Here is a 27383-nt window from a genome sequence, read left to right as displayed (position 1 = left end):
GTATTGTAGATCTTGTTGCAAAACTTAAATGTTACTCTTTTAAAATTGATTACTAATTTTAATTCACTCACGCTGTGTAAAAATTGACTACGATTTTTAATCCAGTCACGCTGTGTTGAAATTGATTAATAATTTCAAACCTCTTACCCACCGTGTACCCACGCTCATTCCCGGAGCTTCCAGGGACATTGGGGCTCATTTCCGAAGTCTGTGCTCGGTGTTCCAGCCTGCCCGCCCCGGTCCGACTCTGTATCCTATACCGTAGAGCGGAGGGCGGGACAGGTAAGAGCCAGACACGCCCAGACACTCCCAGACAGTTGCGTGGTTAGCGCTCTAGCCTTACAGCTCAAAGGGCTATTTAGGCTGAGAGGAGGCATTGGCTGATTGCGGTAAGGGAACGACGGTGGCAGTGTCTCCCGACCCCGCTTGGCGCCAGTTAACATTTTCAGAGCGGAACACTCTGTATGGTATTGTAGATCTTGTTGCAAAACTTAAATGTTACTCTTTTAAAATTGATTACTAATTTTAATTCACTCACGCTGTGTAAAAATTGACTACGATTTTTAATCCACTCACGCTGTGTTGAAATTGATTAATAATTTCAAACCTCTCACCCACCGTGTACCCACGCTCATTCCCGGAGCTGCCAGGGACATTGGGGCTCATTTCCGAAGTCTGTGCTCGGTGTTTCAGCCTGCCCGCCCCGGTCTGACTCGGTATCCAATACCGTAGAGCGGAGGGCGGGACAGGTAAGAGCCAGACACGCCCAGACACTCCCAGACAGTCGAGCGGTTAGCGCTCTAGCCTTACAGCTCAAAGGGCTATTTAGCCACTCGTCGGCACAAGCGCGCAGTGGGGCTCCTAAGTTTGCGCCTAAGACGAGCCAAAGACCAGCCCGTCTGCACCCGTCCACGACTGGACGTGGCCAGGGGCTATGAGGACTACATCTGCAAATCTGGGAGCTCACTCTACCAGTCGGATATCCTATTCCCCTAAGCTACTTACAAAATTACGGGAGAAACTGTTACAGGGATGTATAGGCGGAGAAAACTTTCTTCTAGAAGGGCCTTTTTCCTGCCGCCATTGCCGATCCCAGTTTAACACGCTTAAGGAGGAAGGTGGCCTTACTGGTCGCATTGATAGGTACCACCCTAACCCTATCAGTAATGAAAAGGATAATGCTTCTTTAGGGAACAAGACTCTGCTCTGTAACGTTAGATCATTATCGAAACACACAGCCGAGGTATGGGATCTAATCTCTTCAAAAGAACCTGATCTGTGTTTCCTTACAGAAACATGGCTAAAACCCCACTCGGTTCCTGCAATAACCTTAGGAATTCCGACTGGGTACAAAATAGTTAGATTAGATCGCCCCACCAAGATAGGGGGAGGGATTGCGGTTGTTCACAAACAGGAAATTGACATTTCCATATTAGAGGAACTAAGCACACCAGAACTAGAATTGCTGATCTTTAAAATTAGCTTCACACCCAAGGGAAGCCGAATGGGAGCTTTGGTGTACCGCCCCCCTGGACCGTGCACAAACTTTTCTAATACACTGGTTGAAACACTTGCCTCATATGTGAATAATGACAGTGACTTTATACTAGTAGGGGATTTTAATGTACACAGTGAATTAGGAGATTGCAGTGAGGCACAATCTTTACTGACGGACCTATCCCTACTGGGTTTAATACTAAGAAATTGCGGGCCCACACATCAGGCAGGTCACACCCTGGATTTGATCCTATCCAATTCTCCTTTGGTCACTTGCCTTCCTCCAATGCAAGTAAATTGGACTGACCATTTTATCATTGAATTTCATACTCCCCACATTAAACCTACCCCCTCAGGCCCGGTCCCTTTGCCCAGCAAACGAAGACAGTGGCACAAAATTAATCAAGTTTCATTCAAAGAGAGGTTTGTAGAACCCGCTATCACTCCTTTAGAGAATGTCGAAACAGCTCTAAAGAAATGCAAAGGGGCAACTAAGGCAGCTATAAATGATATAGCCCCTCTGAAATTGTTCAAACCACGCCCAGCCCATAAACAAGAAGTCTGGTTTTCAGAGCATTTAAGGACACAGAAACAAGCCGCCAGAAAACTTGAAAATAGGTGGAGAACGTCCCATTTGGCAGATGACAAGAACCGCTACTGGGACTCCCTATCAATTTATCACAAAGCCATTCGCACAGCACGCAAAACATACACCGCGTCCCAAAACACAGCTGCAGGAAATTCCCCTAGGGTTTGTACCAAATCCTACAATCTTTTGTCAAACCTGTAGCGTGTGAAAGTTCTGAGTTGGCATCACAGCAGCTATGTGATGAAATTTCCCAGTTCTTCACTAATAAAATAGACACAATTTATGAGAAAATTGTTAATTCTAATATGGCATTTAGTACAGACAAATCACTCCCTCAGATCAAGGATGAACCTAATTCTATCATCCACACCCTTGACATGTTCCCCCCTATCACCGCAGAGGAGGTATTATCTTTAACCTCACAGATAAAGAGTGGAAGTCCGGATGACACGATTCCAGCTAGAATAATGCCCATGCTTGCTGAAGAATTATGCCCTGTGATTCAGAGACTCGTGAAACTCTCATTAAGCTCAGGTGACGTCCCCAGAAGATGGAAACAGGCCTTGGTAAGACCGATCAGGAAAAATACCGCCATACCATGGACCGAATCATCCAATCTTAGGCCCATATCCCTGCTACCATTCTTAGGGAAACTGACCGAAAAACATGTCAATCGTCATCTGTCAAACTACATTGAACATGCAGGGGGGCTGGACTATTCTCAATCAAGGTTCAGGCCGAAGCACAGCACGGAGTCAACCCTTCTGTCAGTCACAGACGACTTGCATATGTATCAGGACAAGGGCTACGCCGTGATCCTGGTACTACTAGATCTGTCTGCAGCATTCGACACCGTTTCACATTCCATCCTGACTGACCGGTTGGCGAACATTGGACTAAAGGACAAAGCCCTTGCCTGGCTAAGGGGTTTCTTATCCAATCGCACCCAGAGTGTCACCATGGGTGCATATCGCTCAGTGGAGGTAGAGATTTCGAAAGGGTTGCCACAGGGCTCTTGTTTGAGCCCAACCCTCTTTAACATCTACGTGGCACCCCTGGCAAGAGTGATGCGGACGTATGGCTTCATCCCAGTGTCATATGCGGATGACACGCAGCTCCTCTTTCCTTACAAAACTCTCTCCACTGAAGTCAAGAACTCCTTCTCATTAGGCATGAAGGCTGTAGCACAATGGATGTCCTCTAACTGCCTTCAGTGCAATGTCAGTAAAACAGAAGTCATGCTGTTCGGGGAGGCTAAAATGCTATGGACTCCTGATTGGTGGCCACACGACTTGGGAACAGTTCCTGAACCAAAGCAGGTCGTTAAAAATCTGGGGATCCGTTCGGATCAAGAACTTTCGCTGAAACAGCACAGCAACTATGTCATAGGCTCTTGTTTCCACATTATCAGCCTGTTGCGCAAAGTTTGTTCCCCTCCTCCCAGACTCCTTCAGGAGAACTCTGGTACAGGCTCTTGTTCTAAGTCAGATCGACTACTGTAACGGCTTGCTACTCTCTGCAAACGAGGGAGTGCTGGCCAAGCTCCAAGTAATCCAGAACACGGCGGCCCGCCTGGTCCTGAATGTCCCTCCGAGAACGGCGTCCAAACCTCTTTTGGACCAATTACACTGGCTCTCAATCCGACAGAGAACAAAGTTTAAAATATGCTGTTTAATACATAAAAGCTTAAACGGACAAGGGCCCGTCTACCTGGAAAACAAATTCATTCCATATGTTCCTACCCGATCTCTCAGATCTAGCAACCACCTTCTCTTGGTGGTGCCCCGTGCAAGAAAGGCCAGACACGGAGGCAAAGCTCTATCTGTAACTGGACCATCACTGTGGAACAAGCTCCCTCTGTCTCTCAGACAATGTTCAGAACACCTCAAATTTAGAAGGCAGCTTAAAACCCTGCTGTTTAGAAACCAGATCTAGATCCATCCGATTCTACTCTTGCTCTGTCTTTGTTTCCTTGCTCCCAGGCGCAGAGATACTCCTCCGGGAGTTTATTCAAGCGCGTTACAAACCCGCATATAAATAAATAAATGTATGATATTGTTCTGCATTCTGTCCATTAACTGTTGTTTTTGCATTTGTCACCCCGAGTGGGATGGTTATGCTCAGACGTGAGTCCCATGCTCTCCACACCACTGGAGTCAAGCTGTCCTGGCTGAAGACGGCTGATAGCCAGAAACTGTTCCTAGGATGCTTGATTCCAGTCCAGGAAAGACATGGCTTGGCAGTTCGGGCTCGACTGTTCCCACGAGGCACAGGGTCAAGGCTGATTTTCCTATGGCCATGTCTGAACTGGGGTGATGTGGAGTGCAAAAAAAACGATGGATTTAGGCCCAGATCTCTGTACTGGGGTGAATGTATGATACTGTTCTGCATTCTGTCCATTAACTGTTGTTTTTGCATTTGTCACCCCGAGTGGGATGGGTATGCTCAGACGTGAGTCCCATGCTCTCCACACCACTGGAGTCAAGCTATCCTGGCTGAAGACGGCTGATAGCCAGAATCCGGTCCTAGGATGCTTGATTCCAGTCCAGGAAAGACATGGCTTGGCAGTTCGGGCTGGACTGTTCCCATGAGGCACAGGGTCAAGGCTGATTTGCATATGGCCATGTCTGAACTGGGGTGGTGTGGAGTGCAAAAAAACGATGGATTTAGGCCCAGATATCTGTACTGGGGTGACTACGATTTTTAATCCACTCATGCTGTGTTGAAATTAATTAATAATTTCGAACCTCTCACCCACCGTGTAGCCATGCTCATTCCCGGAGCTGCCAGGGACATTGGGGCTCATTTCCGAAGTCTGTGCTCGGTGTTTCAGCCTGCCCGTCCCGGTCCGACTCGGTATCCAATACCGTAGAGCGGAGGGCGGACAGGTAAGAGCCAGACACGCCCAGACACTCCCAGACAGTGGAGCGGTTAGCGCTCTAGCCTTACAGCTCAAAGGGCTATTTAGGCTGCGAGGGGGCATAGGCTGATTGCGGTAAGGGAACGACGGTGGCAGTGTCTCCCGACCCCGCTTGGCGCCAGTTAACATTTTCAGAGCAGAACACTCTGTATGGTATTGTGGATCTTGTTGCAAAACTTAAATGTTACTCTTTTAAAATTGATTACTAATTTTAATTCACTCATGCTGTGTAAAAATTGACTACGATGTTTAATCCACTCACGCTGTGTTGAAATTGATTAATAATTTCAAACCTCTCACCCACCGTGTACCCACGCTCATTCCCGAAGCTGCCAGGGACATTGGGGCTCATTTCAGAAGTCTGTGCTCGGTGTTTCATCCTGCACGCCCCGGTCCGACTCGGTATCCAATACCGTAGAGCGGAGGGCGGGACAGGTAAGAGCCAGACACGCCCAGACACGCCCAGACACTCCCAGACAGTCGAGCCATTAGCGCTCTAGCCTTACAGCTCACGGGGCTATTTAGGCTGCAAGGAGGCATTGGCTGATTGTGGTAAGGGAATGACGGTGGCAGTGTCTCCCGACCCCGCTTGGCGCCAGTTAACATTTTCAGAGCGGAACACTCTGTATGGTATTGTGGATCTTGTTGCACAACTTAAATGTTACTCTTTTAAAATTGGTTACTAATTTTAATTCACTCACGCTGCGTAAAAATTGACTACGATTTTTAATCCACTCACGCTGTGTTGAAATTGATTAATAATTTCAAACCTCTCACCCACCGTGTACCCACGCTCATTCCCGGAGCTGCCAGGGACATTGGGGCTCATTTCCGAAGTCTGTGCTCGGTGTTTCAGCCTGCCCGCCCCGGTCCGACTCGGTATCCAATACCGTAGAGCAGAGGGCGGGACAGGTAAGAGCCAGACACGCCCAGACACTCCCAGACAGTGGAGCGGATAGCGCTCTAGCCTTACAGCTCAAAGGGCTATTTAGGCTGCGAGGAGGCATTGGCTGATTGCGGTAAGGGAATGACGGTGGCAGTGTCTCCCGACCCCTCTTGGCGCCAGTTAACATTTTCAGAGCGGAACACTCTGTATGGTATTGTGGATCTTGTTGCAAAACTTAAATGTTACTCTTTTAAAATTGATTACTAATTTTAATTCACTCATGCTGTGTAAAAATTGACTACGATTTTTAATCCACTCACGCTGTGTTGAAATTGATTAATAATTTCAAACATCTCACCCACCGTGTACCCACGCTCATTCCCGGAGTTTCCAGGGACATGTGGGCTCATTTCCGAAGTCTGTGCTCGGTGTTTCAGCCTGCCCGCCCCGGTCCGACTCGGTATCCAATACCGTAGAGCGGAGGGCGGGACAGGTAAGAGCCAGACACGCCCAGACACTCCCAGACAGTTGCGCGGTTAGCGCTCTAGCCTTACAGCTCAAAGGGCTATTTAGGCTGAGAGGAGGCATTGGCTGATTGCGGTAAGGGAACGACGGTGGCAGTGTCTCCCGACCCCGCTTGGCGCCAGTTAACATATTCAGAGCGGAACACTCTGTATGGTATTGTAGATCTTGTTGCAAAACTTAAATGTTACTCTTTTAAAATTGATTACTAATTTTAATTCACTCACGCTGTGTAAAAATTGACTACGATTTTTAATCCACTCACGCTGTGTTGAAATTGATTAATAATTTCAAACCTCTCACCCACCGTGTACCCACGCTCATTCCCGGAGCTTCCAGGGACATTGGGGCTCATTTCCGAAGTCTGTGCTCGGTGTTCCAGCCTGCCTGCCCCGGTCCGACTCGGTATCCTATACCGTAGAGCGGAGGGCGGGACAGGTAAGAGCCAGACACGCCCAGACACTCCCAGACAGTTGCGCGGTTAGCGCTCTAGCCTTACAGCTCAAAGGGCTATTTAGGCTGAGAGGAGGCATTGGCTGATTGCGGTAAGGGAACGACGGTGGCAGTGTCTCCCGACCCCGCTTGGCGCCAGTTAACATTTTCAGAGCGGAACACTCTGTATGGTATTGTAGATCTTGTTGCAAAACTTAAATGTTACTCTTTTAAAATTGATTACTAATTTTAATTCACTCACGCTGTGTAAAAATTGACTACGATTTTTAATCCACTCACGCTGTGTTGAAATTGATTAATAATTTCAAACCTCTCACCCACCGTGTACCCACGCTCATTCCCGGAGCTGCCAGGGACATTGGGGCTCATTTCCGAAGTCTGTGCTCGGTGTTTCAGCCTGCCCGCCCCGGTCTGACTCGGTATCCAATACCGTAGAGCGGAGGGCGGGACAGGTAAGAGCCAGACACGCCCAGACACTCCCAGACAGTCGAGCGGTTAGCGCTCTAGCCTTACAGCTCAAAGGGCTATTTAGCCACTCGTCGGCACAAGCGCGCAGTGGGGCTCCTAAGTTTGCGCCTAAGACGAGCCAAAGACCAGCCCGTCTGCACCCGTCCACGACTGGACGTGGCCAGGGGCTATGAGGACTACATCTGCAAATCTGGGAGCTCACTCTACCAGTCGGATATCCTATTCCCCTAAGCTACTTACAAAATTACGGGAGAAACTGTTACAGGGATGTATAGGCGGAGAAAACTTTCTTCTAGAAGGGCCTTTTTCCTGCCGCCATTGCCGATCCCAGTTTAACACGCTTAAGGAGGAAGGTGGCCTTACTGGTCGCATTGATAGGTACCACCCTAACCCTATCAGTAATGAAAAGGATAATGCTTCTTTAGGGAACAAGACTCTGCTCTGTAACGTTAGATCATTATCGAAACACACAGCCGAGGTATGGGATCTAATCTCTTCAAAAGAACCTGATCTGTGTTTCCTTACAGAAACATGGCTAAAACCCCACTCGGTTCCTGCAATAACCTTAGGAATTCCGACTGGGTACAAAATAGTTAGATTAGATCGCCCCACCAAGATAGGGGGAGGGATTGCGGTTGTTCACAAACAGGAAATTGACATTTCCATATTAGAGGGACTAAGCACACCAGAACTAGAATTGCTGAGCTTTAAAATTAGCTTCACACCCAAGGGAAGCCGAATGGGAGCTTTGGTGTACCGCCCCCCTGGACCGTGCACAAACTTTTCTAATACACTGGTTGAAACACTTGCCTCATATGTGAATAATGACAGTGACTTTATACTAGTAGGGGATTTTAATGTACACAGTGAATTAGGAGATTGCAGTGAGGCACAATCTTTACTGACGGACCTATCCCTACTGGGTTTAATACTAAGAAATTGCGGGCCCACACATCAGGCAGGTCACACCCTGGATTTGATCCTATCCAATTCTCCTTTGGTCACTTGCCTTCCTCCAATGCAAGTAAATTGGACTGACCATTTTATCATTGAATTTCATTCTCCCCACATTAAACCTACCCCCTCAGGCCCGGTCCCTTTGCCCAGCAAACGAAGACAGTGGCACAAAATTAATCAAGTTTCATTCAAAGAGAGGTTTGTAGAACCCGCTATCACTCCTTTAGAGAATGTCGAAACAGCTCTAAAGAAATGCAAAGGGGCAACTAAGGCAGCTATAAATGATATAGCCCCTCTGAAATTGTTCAAACCACGCCCAGCCCATAAACAAGAAGTCTGGTTTTCAGAGCATTTAAGGACACAGAAACAAGCCGCCAGAAAACTTGAAAATAGGTGGAGAACGTCCCATTTGGCAGATGACAAGAACCGCTACTGGGACTCCCTATCAATTTATCACAAAGCCATTCGCACAGCACGCAAAACATACACCGCGTCCCAAAACACAGCTGCAGGAAATTCCCCTAGGGTTTTGTACCAAATCCTACAATCTTTTGTCAAACCTGTAGCGTGTGAAAGTTCTGAGTTGGCATCACAGCAGCTATGTGATGAAATTTCCCAGTTCTTCACTAATAAAATAGACACAATTTATGAGAAAATTGTTAATTCTAATATGGCATTTAGTACAGACAAATCACTCCCTCAGATCAAGGATGAACCTAATTCTATCATCCACACCCTTGACATGTTCCCCCCTATCACCGCAGAGGAGGTATTATCTTTAACCTCACAGATAAAGAGTGGAAGTCCGGATGACACGATTCCAGCTAGAATAATGCCCATGCTTGCTGAAGAATTATGCCCTGTGATTCAGAGACTCGTGAAACTCTCATTAAGCTCAGGTGACGTCCCCAGAAGATGGAAACAGGCCTTGGTAAGACCGATCAGGAAAAATACCGCCATACCATGGACCGAATCATCCAATCTTAGGCCCATATCCCTGCTACCATTCTTAGGGAAACTGACCGAAAAACATGTCAATCGTCATCTGTCAAACTACATTGAACATGCAGGGGGGCTGGACTATTCTCAATCAGGGTTCAGGCCGAAGCACAGCACGGAGTCAACCCTTCTGTCAGTCACAGACGACTTGCATATGTATCAGGACAAGGGCTACGCCGTGATCCTGGTACTACTAGATCTGTCTGCAGCGTTCGACACCGTTTCACATTCCATCCTGACTGACCGGTTGGCGAACATTGGACTAAAGGACAAAGCCCTTGCCTGGCTAAGGGGTTTCTTATCCAATCGCACCCAGAGTGTCACCATGGGTGCATATCGCTCAGTGGAGGTAGAGATTTCGAAAGGGTTGCCACAGGGCTCTTGTTTGAGCCCAACCCTCTTTAACATCTACGTGGCACCCCTGGCAAGAGTGATGCGGACGTATGGCTTCATCCCAGTGTCATATGCGGATGACACGCAGCTCCTCTTTCCTTACAAAACTCTCTCCACTGAAGTCAAGAACTCCTTCTCATTAGGCATGAAGGCTGTAGCACAATGGATGTCCTCTAACTGCCTTCAGTGCAATGCCAGTAAAACAGAAGTCATGCTGTTCGGGGAGGCTAAAATGCTATGGACTCCTGATTGGTGGCCACACGACTTGGGAACAGTTCCTGAACCAAAGCAGGTCGTTAAAAATCTGGGGATCCGTTCGGATCAAGAACTTTCGCTGAAACAGCACAGCAACTATGTCATAGGCTCTTGTTTCCACATTATCAGCCTGTTGCGCAAAGTTTGTTCCCCTCCTCCCAGACTCCTTCAGGAGAACTCTGGTACAGGCTCTTGTTCTAAGTCAGATCGACTACTGTAACGGCTTGCTACTCTCTGCAAACGAGGGAGTGCTGGCCAAGCTCCAAGTAATCCAGAACACGGCGGCCCGCCTGGTCCTGAATGTCCCTCCGAGAACGGCGTCCAAACCTCTTTTGGACCAATTACACTGGCTCTCAATCCGACAGAGAACAAAGTTTAAAATATGCTGTTTAATACATAAAAGCTTAAACGGACAAGGGCCCGTCTACCTGGAAAACAAATTCATTCCATATGTTCCTACCCGATCTCTCAGATCTAGCAACCACCTTCTCTTGGTGGTGCCCCGTGCAAGAAAGGCCAGACACGGAGGCAAAGCTCTATCTGTAACTGGACCATCACTGTGGAACAAGCTCCCTCTGTCTCTCAGACAATGTTCAGAACACCTCAAATTTAGAAGGCAGCTTAAAACCCTGCTGTTTAGAAACCAGATCTAGATCCATCCGATTCTACTCTTGCTCTGTCTTTGTTTCCTTGCTCCCAGGCGCAGAGATACTCCTCCGGGAGTTTATTCAAGCGCGTTACAAACCCGCATATAAATAAATAAATAAATAAATGTATAATATTGTTCTGCATTCTGTCCATTAACTGTTGTTTTTGCATTTGTCACCCCGAGTGGGATGGTTATGCTCAGACGTGAGTCCCATGCTCTCCACACCACTGGAGTCAAGCTGTCCTGGCTGAAGACGGCTGATAGCCAGAAACTGTTCCTAGGATGCTTGATTCCAGTCCAGGAAAGACATGGCTTGGCAGTTCGGGCTCGACTGTTCCCACGAGGTACAGGGTCAAGGCTGATTTTCCTATGGCCATGTCTGAACTGGGGTGATGTGGAGTGCAAAAAAAACGATGGATTTAGGCCCAGATCTCTGTACTGGGGTGAATGTATGATACTGTTCTGCATTCTGTCCATTAACTGTTGTTTTTGCATTTGTCACCCCGAGTGGGATGGGTATGCTCAGACGTGAGTCCCATGCTCTCCACACCACTGGAGTCAAGCTATCCTGGCTGAAGACGGCTGATAGCCAGAAACTGGTCCTAGGATGCTTGATTCCGGTCCAGGAAAGACATGGTTCGGCAGTTCGGGCTGGAGTGTTCCCATGAGGCACAGGGTCAAGGCTGATTTGCATATGGCCATGTCTGAACTGGGGTGGTGTGGTGTGCAAAAAAACAATGGATTTAGGCCCAGATCTCAGTACTGGGGTGAATGTATGATATTGTTCTGCATTCTGTCCATTAACTGTTGTTTTTGCATTTGTCACCCCGAGTGGGATGGGTATGCTCAGACGTGAGTCCCATGCTCTCCACACCACTGGAGTCAAGCTATCCTGGCTGAAGATGGCTGATAGACAGAAACCGGTCCTAGGATGCTTGATTCCGGTCCAGGAAAGACATGGCTTGGCAGTTCGGGCTGGACTGTTCCCATGAGGCACAAGGTCAAGGCTGATTTGCATATGGCCATGTCTGAACTGGGGTGGTGTGGAGTGCAAAAGAAACGATGGATTTAGGCCCAGATCTCTGTACTGGGGTGAATGTATGATATTGTTCTGCATTCTGTCCATTAACTGTTGTTTTTGCATTTGTTGTTTTCCACAGCAGCATCTCCTATTCAGTGCTCCTTTGCTAAAGAGAGTTCCCTATTTCGTGGAACTCTTGTCTGCTACAATCTCCTACCTCATCCTTTGGAGAGTTTCCACTTCCAAAAAAAGACTTAGGGCCTGATTACAAGTATGCTAGTCCATAGGAGGTATTTGAAGAGGGAAAACAGCTTGGTATTTCAGACAGAAACAGTGGTGTCATTCTGAATGCATGGTTTAGCATGTATCAAAAATTAGAACATTTAGAAAAAGAATGTAGTGAGCTGAGACAAGAGTTGGCTGACGCTCAGTTTGAAAACAAGTCTTTGTTTAGATAGTCAGGATGAGTCATATTTGAATAATGTGAATCTGCTGGTCGCACAGAAGGTCTTAATTAATTCCTTTGAGGACGTTCCTCAGCCAGAAATGAATCTGAACCGAGAAAATTTGAATGTGCAGGAAAATAAACAGACCAGTTTCTTAGAATTAGCAATTGTTGGTTGCAGGTATAAACCAGACATGTCAGTGAATGATGAATCTTGCTCTACATGGAAAGACCCTGAGTAGAAAAAAGAAATGCAGCAATGTGCTTTTGAATCTGAACAACAGACTGTGCAGAATGTTTTTAAAAAGTGGTCTATTCAGAAATGTGACAGTGTATCCTGTCTGCCAGTTCAGGAGCAGTGTGCTATTTTCAGTACTTGTGAAACACAGGGAAAGAAAAGTATGATTTTAAAGTTGTGGATTGAATTTTTTTTAAATGCTAGTCAAATACAGATGCTTTTGTGCTTTTGCACTTTGAAAGACACTGGGCAGATAACAATAAGACATGATATGACTCAAATGCAATGGGACAAAGCAAACGTGATAAAGTGCCATAGAAAGACAGAAACTGCAGTTTTGCATGAACAGTTTGTGCATGTCCCAATAGAAAGTCCAGGGGTGGAGTTTGAGAAACCGTATTCCCCAGTGAAGAGGCCGATTGTACTGCAAAGTGCAGCTACTGTGCATGACAGAACATTTAATTCCCTTACAGATGAAAAGACAAAAATCTTGGAGACAGAGGTGGAGACACACAATTCAGATTCGATGTGCATGACTAAATACGAGCACCTAGGAGAGAAAGACCATACAAACAAGTGGGCAGAGAATGAAGGGATGCATATTCCCCTAGATTTACCTAGAACTGTGATTCTTATGTGTCAGTACGCACAAGCCAGACCATTCTCACAGTAGGTGAGGGGCGAGTTGAAGAAAGGAAAATTACAAGAGCAAACAGAGCAGATGGATTGCCTTGGGCTTCTGCCAATTGATAAAGGGAGCACGTATTCAGCAGTGAGTGGAAAAATAGTCAGGAAGGAGACTGCCCCAGCGCTTCTTACTGTGCAGAGAAAAAGAGAGTTTCATCCTAATACCAAGAATTCAGAGGCTATAGCGTGGGTAGAATTCTCAGATAATTCCCCAGAGCCAGAAGAGAACCGTGCAGGCAGGAATAATAATATTGTGACTTTTTGAAAAATGTTTTTGCAAACAGAGTGATGCTTGTTTCTTTTCCAGGTCATCATACGGGGATGTGTTGGTGTGCCTGATGTCCCTGTGCTTTTCTGTGTACCCCGTGTGGGTGGGTTTCAAGGCAGAATGGGAATGTTGGTGGAATTTGATCAAGAAATGAGTTCGTCCCCACAGCGTGTCTGATAGTGGTGTATTCCAAAGTCCAAAGTAAAATAAATGTATATCATAGCATATACAGAAAAATTACATACGGTGCAACACCTAAAACCCAATGGAATCACAAAGTCCAATAGGGGAGCTGTGGACTGCTCCGGTGATGACCCCGAGTGTTGTCAACAGTGTAGTCAATTTGATAGAGAGAATTAGTGTTATTTCTTACATTCTAAGTATAACTTGTATCTCGTGGATACCATGAGGCACAACCCTGGTAAATATGTAACCTCAAGCCTTAGCATTGTGTAAAATAAAACCCCAAGCCTTATTCTAAAAGAGAGAGTCCTTGCATTCTGTAAAATAAAAACCTTTTCTAAAGGTGCTGTGTTAAAGTCTTTGGCTGCGCCGGGTGCTGGGCTACCGTGTTGAAGATTCTGTATTATCTGATTGGCGCAATCAAGACAGAGGCTCCAATATGGTTGGCGGTGCTGCTACGGCACCGCCAAGCATATTTCGTTTCCTAACCGCCACAATTTTCATGGTGGTGAGGCCACCATGAAAACTGTGGCAGTGAGGAAACAAGGGCCCATATTTTCTCATGGCCATGGGGTGCCTTCAGGGGGGCACATGTTGTGACTTCCTGTGTGCATTTATCCCCTGTTCCAGCACCGCATGTCTTTCACAGGCTCTTCTGTGAGCCTGTGAGAGGCAGCATTGTGGGCCTGCCACCGATGGACCGCCCATCCGATTTACAACTTGTAATCTGGTGGTGGCTGGATGTGGAGTATGGCAGTGTGGGAATGGGCCGGTGGCATGCTGTCCCGCTCCCACACCGCCAAACTCATAATCAGGCCCTAAGTTTGAAAGCAGAAATCTTCACTGTGACTTTGTCCAGTGGCTACCAGAAGACTACGCTCCCACCTCAGACATCACATGCAGCCTTGCCCCACTGAACTTTACCTTCTCAGAACAATTATTTTCAGAACTTCCTCCAAGTTCGAAGGTAAGCGCCGACCTCGCCCAGTACACTTTTTGTATCCAACTCACATTTCATCGTGGTCAGCCATATTTTTTTACTTTCCACCATTCTTTTGTGAATAGGGTGCCATGGTTGGCGCTTTGATATTTTAGGTGCTAGATTTTACCTTAAACGTTCAAGATCCATAACTTCGGTTCTGCTGATAGGATTTTTGCTTTTTTGGTGCCTAATAATTAAGTACATTTTACTGTATTTTTCTAAATTGGTGAGTGTTTCTTGGGTTGTGTTTTAATCTTATTACTGTTTGTTTGCTGCATAAATACTTTACACTTCCCCTCTAATTTAAGGCCTTCTGTACCGAATGATGTTCAGCGTTTTTAGATAGTGAAATGCATGGGCCAAGATCCAATAAATGCACTAATATGTTTTTTTTCATGGTTTATTACCGTACAGACTGCACAGAGCGGATTGTAAGTGCCTGATAACGGCTCCTTGCAGATGTTAACTTTCTGTAGTGTTTACACCAGTTACATTTTCTTATGGTACTTTTCTGCTTGCGGCAGTTCTAAATGTATGTATAGTTGCATAATTTTCACGTAAGCAGATGCAATGTATTTACGTGGTCATTTTGGTAGTGCTTTTTACTATAGTTACCACCATTCTCTCAATTAAAGATTTTGAGTGAACATACAGTTTACACACTCATTTCACAGAACTGGAAATCTTGTGAGGGTCAAGTTCAATGATATGATTGTGGAGAAATGGGGGAAACATTTCTTTGCGGTGCTTTAACTCTTTATTAAGCAATGATCAGAAATTAGATAAGCTGGCTTTTTTCCCAGTGAGCAGGTTTTACATGTTTCATGAAATATATATAATGAAGTCAAATTGAAGTCAAGAGAAAATTCCATTTGACTACACAAAATTATTTGTGAACCACGTCTAATGATGCTGTGTATTTCTAGTCAAAATTACTAACATATGTGGTCCAAATCTATTGAGCCAGATGCCTAGAACCATAATGAGATCTAATGGCATTTCCCTTTCGAAGTGATACTTTTAATAGAGTATCTTGTGCCACTAATATTTAGGAGGGGCACAGCAAACAGAAATGCGGCACGTGCAGTTGCACAGGGGCACCGGGGTATGAGGGACCAACTGGACCACAATTATATCTGGATCGTCTAAGCCAATATTGGGTTAGAGCCCGTTTCCCCTTCACAGGTCACGTGCCCTGAGACTCTCGAACAGCATCTGGATTTAGGGGCAACTCTCCACAATTACATCAGTAAGTAATTGAAGTGCCCACTACTGAGCATGCATCTGAATGACACATCATGAGAGAAAGGTGACAGTTGCAGGTAGAGATACAGGCATAGACTTATATGTGAACCAAAATGTCCAATTATCAGTGTGGCCCAAAAAATGTGTAATTGTATAATATTTACTCATTAACTTTAGTTTTAGTATCCCCAGAATAGTACAAAAGTTCCAATTTCCTTTTCAAATATTACATAGATGATATTTCGGGTAAAACGGCCTAACTATTATGTTTACGCTTATGTTTAAGCGTTATATATGCGGTAAAAATAGGAATGTAATGAAGGAATACTTTACAAACAAAACTAGATGTGCATCGTATAAGGAGAGTCGCCTTCTGTGAAGCAGAAAGAGTACAGCAAATGATTTGCAATGTTACCACTGTGTCCCCTTAATGCGAATGTACATCATTAATCGAATGGTTCGCAGTATAGTGCCATTGTTTGACTTGTTCTGGGTGCCTTTTGGGGGGAAGGGGGGAGGGGTGTGCGGGCAGTGACTGCTGTAGTCAATCACCAGAAAACTAGAAAGCCCTGAAAGAGAAGACATTCGACCGGTTCATGCTCACAGCTCCCCACTCCCCTCACCAGCTGGTCCTTTGCACTTACTTGCAGATAGTCTCCATAGATGCATCCGCCTTTGCTTGCTCTGTTTATTCCTTCCTGCGACGAATCTTCGCCTTCCTTGTCCTCAAGAGTCAGTTTATTGAACGTAAAGCTAGAGGCAGGAGAGAGAGAACACGAGTCAGCGAAAAGGATATGTATGGTGAAGGCGTCGCGGTCTCTGGTATCAAGTTGTGCTTCCGTGTACCTGGCACAGTCCCCAGTAGTGCGCAGGAAATAAAGTCGAGTGCGCAGACTTCGTTTATAGCAAGGCAATTAAAGAGCGGCATGTAAAATGCCAAATCAATCATCTTCAGGAGTGTCATGCCAGGCACAAGTGAGGCAATATTCGAAATGGCAAAGTACATTACTCACTGCTGTTTGCTCCCCAAGAAAGGACAGCCGCTCATAATGTCTGTGGTCTGTGTTGATCGTGGTATCTGTTTCCCCTAGAATATTCCCTACGGTATTTCATTGCTTTACAGGTGGAGAGCCTTTTATGAAATGCCTTTCCAGGGCCCACCAATCACGGTGTGTTTGCTGTCCCTGCCCACCGTCTAATCAGACTCAGTCGTCTTTTTGTTTGTTGTTGATCCGATTAGTGAACTAACGAATGTGTACTGATAGTAGAGAACGTGAGTGCTCGAGGTTTTGTGCAATAGGGCCACCACGTTCCACTTGCAATATATCCCTACCGGCGATATGTTTTTTTATTTGTGTATACATTTTTTGTTAATTTATTACTTATAATTAAGGTTTAATAATTGCATTTAATCTCTGTCAGTCTTTCTTTAGTTTATAACTCTCTTACGAGGTCATATGAAAATTACATTAATCTTTGATGTTATTCTATTATAACCTTTCAATTATTTAAAATCATTACAGTAAAAAAGCTAAAATTGAAACCCATATCCCTATGCCCACCCACCCCTGCCTCCCCCTCCCACGCCAACCTGCGAGCTTTAAAAACCCTGTTTCCGACAGTCAATCTTGTATTGCAAAGTCCCTCTTGCCATTATCCCCGGGAACCTAATTGTATTTCGGCAATGTCCCACTCAAAGTGTGTGGAGTGACGGGCAAGCTCTTCTTTGCCCATAAGTGTTATTGAAGCACCTTGTTTGCCCATTAATCAATCTCTGTATTTCAGGTGCTTACATTTATGCACTTACGTTTAAGGCCAGTCTAATATGGTGAGTACATTTTGCCACTCTTACGAGGAAGAAGGATTTTATTTCCGAGAAGCACTAATCTGATGCCTCCCTGCATGTTCTAATACCAAGGTCTCTTAAGATGGGGCGGAGCATCCTTTGTCGCTCACTGATCAATTTGGGTCAGTAACATAATAGGTGGAGCCAGGATTCCTTTTGATAATTGCATAGGCAGCAAGAGGTAACACCATCTGCACGTGCCCATGCTGGATTGAAGTCCACAGTTCTGAGGGCCGTTAGCCTCATAAAAAGAATTTTCCTGCGGCCCTGGGCCCCCAGTGCTTCCCTTAGGTATGGTTGAGCTTTCCCCATAATTTAAGATACCTGTCTTTCACCGCTCGTTTTGAGAGATAGGCCAGGGCCAGGATGTTGCCTGTGGTTGCGCTATTTGTCCTGAAGCCGGTCTGATAGAATGGTAACATTTTGTTGTTATTAGCCCAGTCCTCTAATTCTCTCAATAGTAGTTTGGTGTAGGTTTTGGCTTCTAAGTCCAGCATGGCCACTAACCTGTAGTTGGCGGGGTTGGAGTGGTCGCCTTTCTTATGAATAGGAAAAATAATTGATCCTTACCATGTTTGTGGGATTATTGCCGTAAAGTATGCAAAGTTGTATAGCGGGGTAAGGATTGAGGCAAGGAGTGGTTGGACTGATTTAAATGCCAGGGCTGGAATGCCATTTGGGCCTGGCACACCATCATTCTTTATTTTCCTTATCTCCCTTGTTATTTCCGTTTCTGTGAAGCCATTGCCCCCAGGCTTCATTATTCCTACTTCGTCTGTGTGCTTGGGTTGAGTGTCTATGTGAGTGCTTGTTTACCTGGTGTTCTTAGGAGGGGCGTGCTCTGAGGTTGATGTTTCTCTGGTATGTAAGCCCCTTACATACTCTTCCCATTCATTGCTTGCAAGGTTGTTCACCTTGCCTCTGGACTGAGAGCTCAGGCGGTTTATGTACCTCCATAATTAGGCATTATTCTTTTCCTTTAACAAGGCAAATAGTGTGAGCCATTTTTGTTCCATGTCTTTCCTCTTGTGCTTGCCTACTTTCCTCCTGTTGGCAGCTCTCAGTACACTTATGGAGGCCCCCTTTTCCGATGAGCCTATTTTTTCCTCCTTTTATGTGCCTTCATTAGCACCTTTACATTGGCTCACAATCCTCAGTATATGAGGGTTCTTTGAGCAAGGGGCCTTGTGGGAAGGTATTTTTTTTAATGTTATTCTTTGCCCAACTTCTGCCACAGATCATCTGTGAGTGCTTCACAGTGACTAATCACCACTGGCTTGGTCTCCGACGGTCCTCGAGCTTCCCACGTTACTGCCCACTCCTGCATTTTCCCTTCTAGTTTGGTTGTCCATTTTATTCTTTTAATGGCTCTGAAGTGTTCCTCCCCTGTGGTTTCTCCCATCAATTTCTGGAGGTCTGCTGATTCCGTTCCTAGATAGAATGTTGTACATAGAGGCCTGTGATCACTTTCTCCTCTGTCATCAGCCTGAAATTCTTTCAACTTGTCAACTATTTTCTCGTTGATTAGAATATAGTCGATAGTAGATATGTTCCGAAATGATGGTTTGGGGCACCACAAGAGTGAGCGCAGTTTCATCATAAGGTGGGTTGAGTTGAGTTTAACATTTTTGAGAAGAGAGAGCAGTGGGCCCACCTTGTGCCGTTTATTTTGTTTGCCGGGGCATCTTCCAAACTTCTCAAGTTAAAATCTCCTGCAATTATTACATGGTAATGTTCATATTTAAGTATTATGTCTTCCAGCGTGTTGATAAATGAGTCAATGCTGGCAGCAGTCATTGCCGGGTTGATGTAACAGTTTATGAGCAGCAAGTTGAGCGGCTGGTGGCCCTCCCATAGCCCAGCAATTGTCATTGCTTGCAGGTCTGGTGAGTTTACTCTTATTTCTGTGGGTCTAAGTTTATGCGCGTAGCTTATAAAGATTGAAAGACGCCCAGTGGGACGTCCGAAGATGTTTTTTGTTGTTGCGTTTATCCGATGTTCTTGGAAGCCCACTATGGGTGTTGTTATACCTGGCATCATTGGCTTGAGTCTCCCTTCCATTTTGACGGATTGCCTCCTCTGTTTTGATATGTATTTGCTGGTTTTATGCTTTGGGCACTGTGCCACTGCTAATCAGTGCCACAGTGCAAGTGCTCCCTATGTTAAATTGATGTTATAATTGGTGATTCCATGATTGGGTTATTTGATTTATCTGTCAGCCCCTAGTGCAGTGCACCATGTGTGCCCAGGACTTGTAAATCAAATGCTGCTTGTGGGCTTTGTTCGGTATGTTTTATTTATACCTTTTACTTAAGAAAATTTTAAACACTTAAGAATGATCATATGTCTGAGAAAGACACTCAACACATAACATACTACAAAAATGACAATCACATAACTAAATTATTTAAATAAGACGCGTTTCGAATCCGTGGAAAAAATACACGGAATCTCATCAGGGCTCAATCAATGGAGTTCTGTGAGGTGTATTAAAAAAGAAGAAAAGAGAGCGCTGTGTCACAAATCATCATTCAGTATTGATCACAGATACCTGTCTCAGGTACGAACTTTTTGTTGCGCGACTCGTCTTTAAGTACCACATGAATTGCACTATGACATTATACATTTAGTCTACCGTTATCTTGCAGATAACACTGTCTTGAATAAGTGTGGGACCCTAATATCATCGTGACAACTGCTCCTGATTTACTAACAGGTACAGGAGGACAATAGAGGGGGAGGAGGGTGGGTCACTCAATACTGAATGATGATTTGTGACACAGCGCTCTCTTTTCTTCTTTTTTAATACACCTCACAGAACTCCATTGATTGAGCCCTGATGAGATTCCGTGTATTTTTTCCACGGATTCGAAACGCGTCTTATTTAAATAATTTAGTTATGTGATTGTCATTTTTGTAGTATGTTATGTGTTGAGTGTCTTTCTCAGACATATGATCATTCTTAAGTGTTTAAAATGTTCTTAAGTAAAAGGTATAAATAAAACATACCGAACAAATCTGAATTCATTTTTGATTTGTTCGCTCAGATTGGTGAGCATCTGAAAAGTGGTGGGGTTGGCATTTTGCTTTTTTCCAAATATATTACGGTCTTGCTGACCCTACGTCCTGGGACCTACCTCCTTAACTCTTCAAAGCTTGTGGGCTTGCAGCACTGGTTGTGCCACCCACAAAAGCAGCTTGTAAAGTGTGTCTCAGACTTGCCATTGCAAGGCCTGTGTGCAGTCTAGCACTGCCATGCTGACTTGGCCAAGTGCACCCACTTGCCAGTCCCTAAACCTTCCCTTTACTTCATATCAGTCACCCCTATGGTAGGCCCAAGGGCAGGGTGCATTGTAAGTATAAGGTAGGAAATGCTCCGATGTGTGTAGCATGTCCTAATAGTCAATTACAGCCATTTTCGTTTCTCACTATTGAAGGCTACCTGTTCTCATAGGCCAGAATGGGCAGTTAGATTATTACATTCTTATAATCCTAACTGATTCAGGGAACATGGTGAAAATACGAATTTAGTATGCCTGAACTCAGAATAATAAAATACATCTCTTTTTAAAGTTGGTTTTAATATTCTGTGTTTGAAAATACCACTTTTAGAAAGTAGGTATTTTCTTGCCTAACTATCCATGCCTGCCTCTGCTGGGTTGTGTATTCCTTGTCTGGGTTTGTGAGTGACAGGGCTGGGGGATTCCAGGAGACAGGCTGGGGCAGCTTGGTGTTGAATAGAGAGATCTGCATCTATATGGAATGGAGGAGTTGCACCTGGGACCTGAATAGGGCTGGTCTGACCCTCTACAATGCTGGCTCCCCCTCCTGTGGCTTGTCTGATGTCTCTGCCCTGCACTGTGAAAGGAGAGGAGGAATCATGTCAACAGAGTGCTCCAGAACTGTATCTTCCCTCCCCTTGTGCTGGCTTCACCTCCTGTGGGGCGGCTGATATCTCTGCCCTGCACAGTGAAAGGAAGAAGAGAGTCATGTAAACAAAGTGCTCAGGAACTGGTTTAGACTAGGCAGAGGCCTCTCTGTCTCAGAGAACAAAGGATTTTGGGGTATACATATTGAGACCCTGATCCCAAGAAATTAGATCACTTCTGGACAAGAAACTTTTCTGCCAAGGAGAAGAACCAAGGAAGCTGCAGGAGTTGTACTGCCCCTCTGCCAGTGTGCTGTTTGCTGGGTTGGCCTGCAGTGGTTGCTTCATTGCCAAGGGAAATGAGAAGGAACTTTTTAAGGTCCTTCATCTACAGAATATTCTCCAAGGGCTTGAACTGTGCTTGCCTCCTGCTGAAGTCTCAGGGACAAAAGACTTCACCTCCAGCGCCCCACTGAATTTCCTTGCTGGGAATTCTGACTCCAGACACTTACGTGCTGCTGGGAGCTGGAAGCGCGACGCATCGAAAAGAAGCGTGTCGCCGCTGCAGCAGAAATCGTCGCATCGCTGGAGAAGCGAGCCTTCGCCGCATCTCCCTGGAAGTGTGGTTGTCGCATCCCCGGAGAAGCGTGACGCCATCGCGGGAGTCCCCATCGCATCACCGAAGAAGCGTGTCACAGGGCCTGTCGCGGCTCCAGAGGACAGAGTCGTCGCAAGGCTGCCAGGGCGTCTTCGCATCAGTATTGCATCGCCGCATCAAGGGCGCCATCTTCTCGCATCGCAACCGGATCGTCGCATCGCATCAAGGCGCCATCTTGCGCACCGCAACGGGCCCGCAGGCCGATAATCTACGCATCACCTCCGCACCGGTAAGAAGCATGACGCATCCCCTACTCTGCGCAAGCATTGAGGCACAAAGCATCATCTCCCCTTGATCACGGAACCGACGAATCTCCCCTTTTGCGAGCCTTTTGTTTACTTTGCGTTACATATCCAGGTACTTTGTTTAGAACTTTGTTGCATTTATCATCAACTTGAACCAAGCAACTTTAATCATCTTTTAAGTAATCTTAATTGTAGTATTGTGGATTTTTGTTGTTTGTGGTCTTGTGTTTAAGTCTTTATAAAGAATACTTATTTTTATATAACATTTGTTGTGTCCATCTGTAGTGTTTTCACTGTATTACTGTGTATATTCACAAATGCTTAACACAAACAATACAAACAAAAAAGCTAATGGAAACACCCACATATTACGAGGTGGTGCTAACCCCTAGATACCACATGGAAAGCCTGCATGACATCTTAAACAGATCTAACATTCTCTGCCTTTTTGGCAACGTTAAGTCCCTGTCTCAGATAACTTCGGAAAACATAAAGTGGGTAAAGTTCAAAAGGTCACAAGGAGACTCTCCTGGGCTTTAGCGATCAATCACTCCAATGGTCAGTTCTTGGAGAAGCACAACAATTTGCAAGTTAGGGCATAGAAGCATCAGAACTCAGACAACCTAATTACCCCTTTGTCCTTAAGCTTCGAAAAGAGGGTGGAGGAGCAAGATCATCCCTGAAAGGCACCAACCACAACAGCAAGCAACACCAATGAATGCCCTAACACACCAATTAACATTTCTATCCTTCAAAGAGACAACCTGGTTGAGTGCTAATTGGTCAAACCAAACAGGCCCCAAACGGCGAGAACTGGCACCAGCACCCCTAGCCAAAATCAAGTGCTCATTAATGAAGGAAGGGTAATTCGAAGTGTGAAGATCAACACCAAGACCAAAACTCCGACCACCCTCAAGAACTAACTCTCATATCATGTTTGATCCTGCACACTCTCTTCTCTGAGCACTGCTTGGACCACGAGCCGTGAACCTTTCCCCACCACTCTGTGCCTCTAACCTCAAGCGGAGCCTTAGCCCGTCCTCCTGCGGCTGTTCACAGTTTCCTGTTCTCACTGCATGTGCACTTATACTTTTGTGATCACTCAACGCTTCACACTCACGAAGGAAGGGCGAGGGAGGGGAGAGGGAATGGCGATTAGGGTTGATGGATAGAATCGGCGTTCTGCGATGTTAATCCCACGGGCTTTTCCCCACTCTCTCTTACCTGCCACTCGCCACTTGGCACTCGTCTAGTTCGCTAGTACCGGTCTTTACTCCTGCGGTATTCAATTGTTGGCGAAGTTTCTGGCGAGGTTTAGACTCTGCTCTCCTGCTTCCACCTTTAGTTTCCTGCAAGTATCTACCTAATTGTATGAAGTCCAAGCAATGAATCCTTTACTTCCTCTGCATCAGTCTGTGGGGTAATTTAGAGTGGTGAAACCTTTTTAAAAGTTATTTTCCTGTTTTTTTGACTGATGGAATATTTCGGTTTTTTGCGCTAAAAGTTGAATTGAGTTGAGTTGAGTTGGGTTGGTCAGACAGGACTAATGGGTGATGAGTGTTTAGCCTGACTGACTGTCACTGTCCTGTGAAGACAGACTGTGAGGCAGACTGTGAGGGCAAGCTGCAGGGGGGACAGTTAGAATCCAGAATCTAGCACCCCTCACATCCACTCCTGCACCAGCTCCTCATCGTTTTGCTCCCCTAAGTGAGTCCTCTGCCAGTTGCTGACGTGCGGACTTCTATGCGCCTTCCCTCTAGGGAGCTAGTTGCTGAGGCTCTTGTTGATTCTGCGCCGTTCTGCGCTGTAGCGTCTGTTGCCCTCCTCTCGCCGCTACCTCCTCTTGAGCCTGTGAGGTACGGTGCGGTACAGAGCGGGAACCGCGGGAACCACACAGCGCAGCTCGGCGGTTTTGTGGCGGCGGCGGTAGCACACTGCAAGAGCAGGCGGGCGGGCAGGTAATGTTGAGTATCAGGCAGTGCCAGGCATTGGGCGTTGTTGGCGAGCGAGCTGTCCTGCTCAATCCCCCGCTGAAGCCTGCTACCTCGCTCACTGACTCACTCCACAATTTAATTGCAAGCTTCGGGTCTGAAGCAGTCTCCGGGGTTTCTTCTTCCTCGGAAAGTCACTCGTTTCACAAGTCCGAGCACCGGAGCACTGATTTGCAAGTGGGTTTGTCGACAAGATCTATTTATCACTTAGCCAGTCCAAAATCACTGTGCTTGACGCGAGAAATCTGCAGCGGCCCTCCGCGCTATCGCCAGATGAAGCTCAGCTGCTGACAAGAAACGAAGCTGAAGCCAAGCTAACTGAAAGCAGTACCTGGAAACTGCTTACAGAAAAGATGCACCAGGGCGGTATGCATATTAGATTTATCAATAACCTTTTATGTTTGATTTAGCCCTCTCTTTGAGGGCCACAGACACCAGTACAATTTCATTGACTCATTAAAAAGCTTTGAGAACTGTAAATCCTTTAGAGCATACTTTTAAAGAAGCTATATATAAGCTCAAGATATATCAGACACTTTTCCTATGTCATATTCAAATACATGATTTTATTGTCTTTCATAATATCCCATAACTCTGGACACACTGCGCGAAGGGATAACACTTTATTTTCCACGGTGTGACATCTTATATTCAGTCATCCAGGATTTTGAAAACTAACCTTTAATAGTTAATTATGTTTACTTGAAGTTTTAATTATTATTCATATACAATGTGAGATGTAATCTGCATCTTTGCCCTTCTACACTATTAACTATAGGCTCACCATCCTCACTGCTACCAATGACCTCCTTTTTGTTTCCCTGTATCCAGTCATTTACGATTCTGCTTCCTCCGGACTGCCGTGAAAGGGAATGCTTCAGAAGGCAAACCACAAGAGTGAAGACCCAAAGCAATAGAAACATGGTCATGAGAAAAGGAGCAACCGCAATGAGCCAGCAAGGATGACTTGGTGGCATATGGGCTTTACCAATAAGGGTTATGGAACAAGGACACAAGGCGATTGTTTCAGAAGCAAGACCAGAAGGGATGAGACACAGAGCAATGGAAAAGGGGACAAGGTGCAGAAGTAACAATAGAATGATAGTCAGAGGAGAGGTAGGAGCAACAGAGGGAACAGACAAAATTATCCAGAACGCAGGCAACAATAGGAGGGTTCCAAGGAAGGGACTAGGGAGGCCATTCCAGTAACTTGCTTGTGGCCTATGGGGCATGGCATGGGGGGGTATATAACTGAACATTACCAGGGGTAAGCGGTAAGGCAACAGAAAGATGGCCATGGGGAAGGGATGAGAACGGGGGTCCAGAAGGCAAAGAACTTTAAAGAAGGATCATTTAGCAATAAGCAGTGAGAGAGGAGTTCTAAATACCTGGAAGTAGAAGAATGGAGATGTGTCACAACCAATGTGCCCTCTAATAGTTTTCCTCTGTGTGCAGCAGAGTAAGGTCTCTGTGTGCTGCAGCAAAGACTATCTGCGCCAAGAACCCAACCACACCTGTAGACCTGGGCTTTAAGTGGGGTGAAAAAATGAGGGGGTCTCTCAAAGGGGCGTGACCGATGCATTTAGGGGCATGTCTTAAAAGCAATTAAGCCAATAATCTGTGCTTAGCATAGTGTGCCACCTGACTGATACTTTGCAGCTTCTGTCATTGCATCCAGATATATAATACAAGTCATGTTACACCTACAAGAAGCCAGGACTATTGTCTTTGTCAATGGTTGTTTGTTGCATAAAGTTGTATATCATATTGAAATAGCTTCCGCTCTTGTGGTAGAGGTTGTGGCCTAATGCTCGAGCTGCCAACTTAGGAGATGGGTTTTGAGTCTTGGGTCAGCTTCACATGCTGTGATTCTGGGCAAAACAATTAACCCCCCCATGCATACTAAAAAAAAAATAATAATAATAAATCATTTAAAGCTCTCCAATACTTTTGAGTTGGGTTAGCACCATATAAAAGTTGCTGCCTTTCTTTTCTGAATTCAGAGCTGATAGTTTTTCTTTTAAAAGAATTTATGTTAAATGCAGCCCATGACGGACATGTGATTAATATTAATTCTTTCAAAAGGCCCACAATCAGCCCACAGCCGTGCTGCATCAAGAAAAGAATTGCAGCAAGTCTAGAAACACAATGTGTGCTTCCAGGATCATCTGAAAGCACACATTTTGCCTTTAAACTTGATGCATTTATTTTCCTACAACACGGCTGCAGGGCTGATTGTGGGCCTTTTGAAAGTATTCATGTTAATCACCGCGCCCGTCAAGGACTGCATTCAACATAAATACTTTCAAAAGGCAAACAATCAGCCCCACAGCTGCCCTCTATATATAAAACAAATCTTTCAAGTTTAAAAGCACAAACTTTTGCTTTCAGATGATTCTGAAAGCACACCTCATGTTTGTAGACTTGCTTTATTTCTTAGACAACTCCAATAGCTCTCACATTGCAGAGACTTATTGGCTTTGCCAATGCTTTTTATACTTATTAACACTGTTTTGGTATAGATTGCACCCTGTTAGTACCAGTTTAGCAACCAAACATAGCGGCAAGCAACTTTTGCAAAGTGCCTTCCACATGTGTTTTTAATAACTTTTGAACCATTTCAGCGTAAAAATCTTTTTTTGTTAAAATTTGCAGAATATGCAGCAGATGATAGTTTATGTGGCAAATGTGGCAAGTCCATCATTATGTGAAAAAATGCATTTAAGGTGCTTCTTAAGCAATACATGAAGGTGAATCAGTGCAATAGGCATCTTGTGCAATGTGGCACGAGATTTGCGTTGATGTAGGTTAGATTGTAGTATTCTCATGGGAATGGTGTTTCCTGGAGAGATGCGCTCTTTTGGAATCTTAGCAACATAGTTTCAAACCACAGCAAGAAAAAGCACACAATCAGCCTTCAAGAAAAACTCAATGGAAAGGAGCTGATTTCCTATAACACAAGAAACAACCCAGGTTTTATTTGATGCTTTGCACTTAATCCAAGGGAAATGGGACATGAGGCTTTCTGAGCAGCCATGCTTGGATGGGGTGAAATGCCAGAAGAAAGAACACCTAAAAAACATGCAGTGACTGGGGGAGCAAGACAGGGCAAGCAATG

At 45.4% G+C, this 27383-nt stretch overlaps 1 protein-coding gene across 2 annotated transcripts in view; it reads right to left on the bottom strand.

Annotated features, from left to right (window-relative positions):
* The window catches only part of TDO2 (tryptophan 2,3-dioxygenase), a 186914-nt gene extending 170089 nt beyond the window's left edge, over positions 1 to 16825 (bottom strand). Inside the window, exons 1-2 of one of the 2 annotated variants that reach the window (XM_078676978.1) lie at positions 16671 to 16825; positions 16302 to 16410 (exon numbers count right to left, since the gene is read on the bottom strand). In XM_078676978.1, the coding sequence (XP_078533104.1) occupies positions 16302 to 16410; positions 16671 to 16705 (144 nt within the window). In that variant the 5' untranslated portion in view covers positions 16706 to 16825. The remainder of the gene's footprint in view (positions 1 to 16301; positions 16411 to 16670) is intronic. The other variant, XM_078676977.1, reaches the window with a different exon arrangement.
* Positions 16826 to 27383: the final 10558 nt, after the last annotated feature.

The sequence above is a fragment of the Lissotriton helveticus genome, chromosome 2_1, assembly GCF_964261635.1.
Source record: "Lissotriton helveticus chromosome 2_1, aLisHel1.1, whole genome shotgun sequence".
NCBI lineage: Eukaryota > Metazoa > Chordata > Amphibia > Caudata > Salamandridae > Lissotriton > Lissotriton helveticus.
The sequence above is the reverse complement of the archived record's forward strand: the minus strand, read 5'-3'. Positions and strand labels throughout refer to the sequence as shown.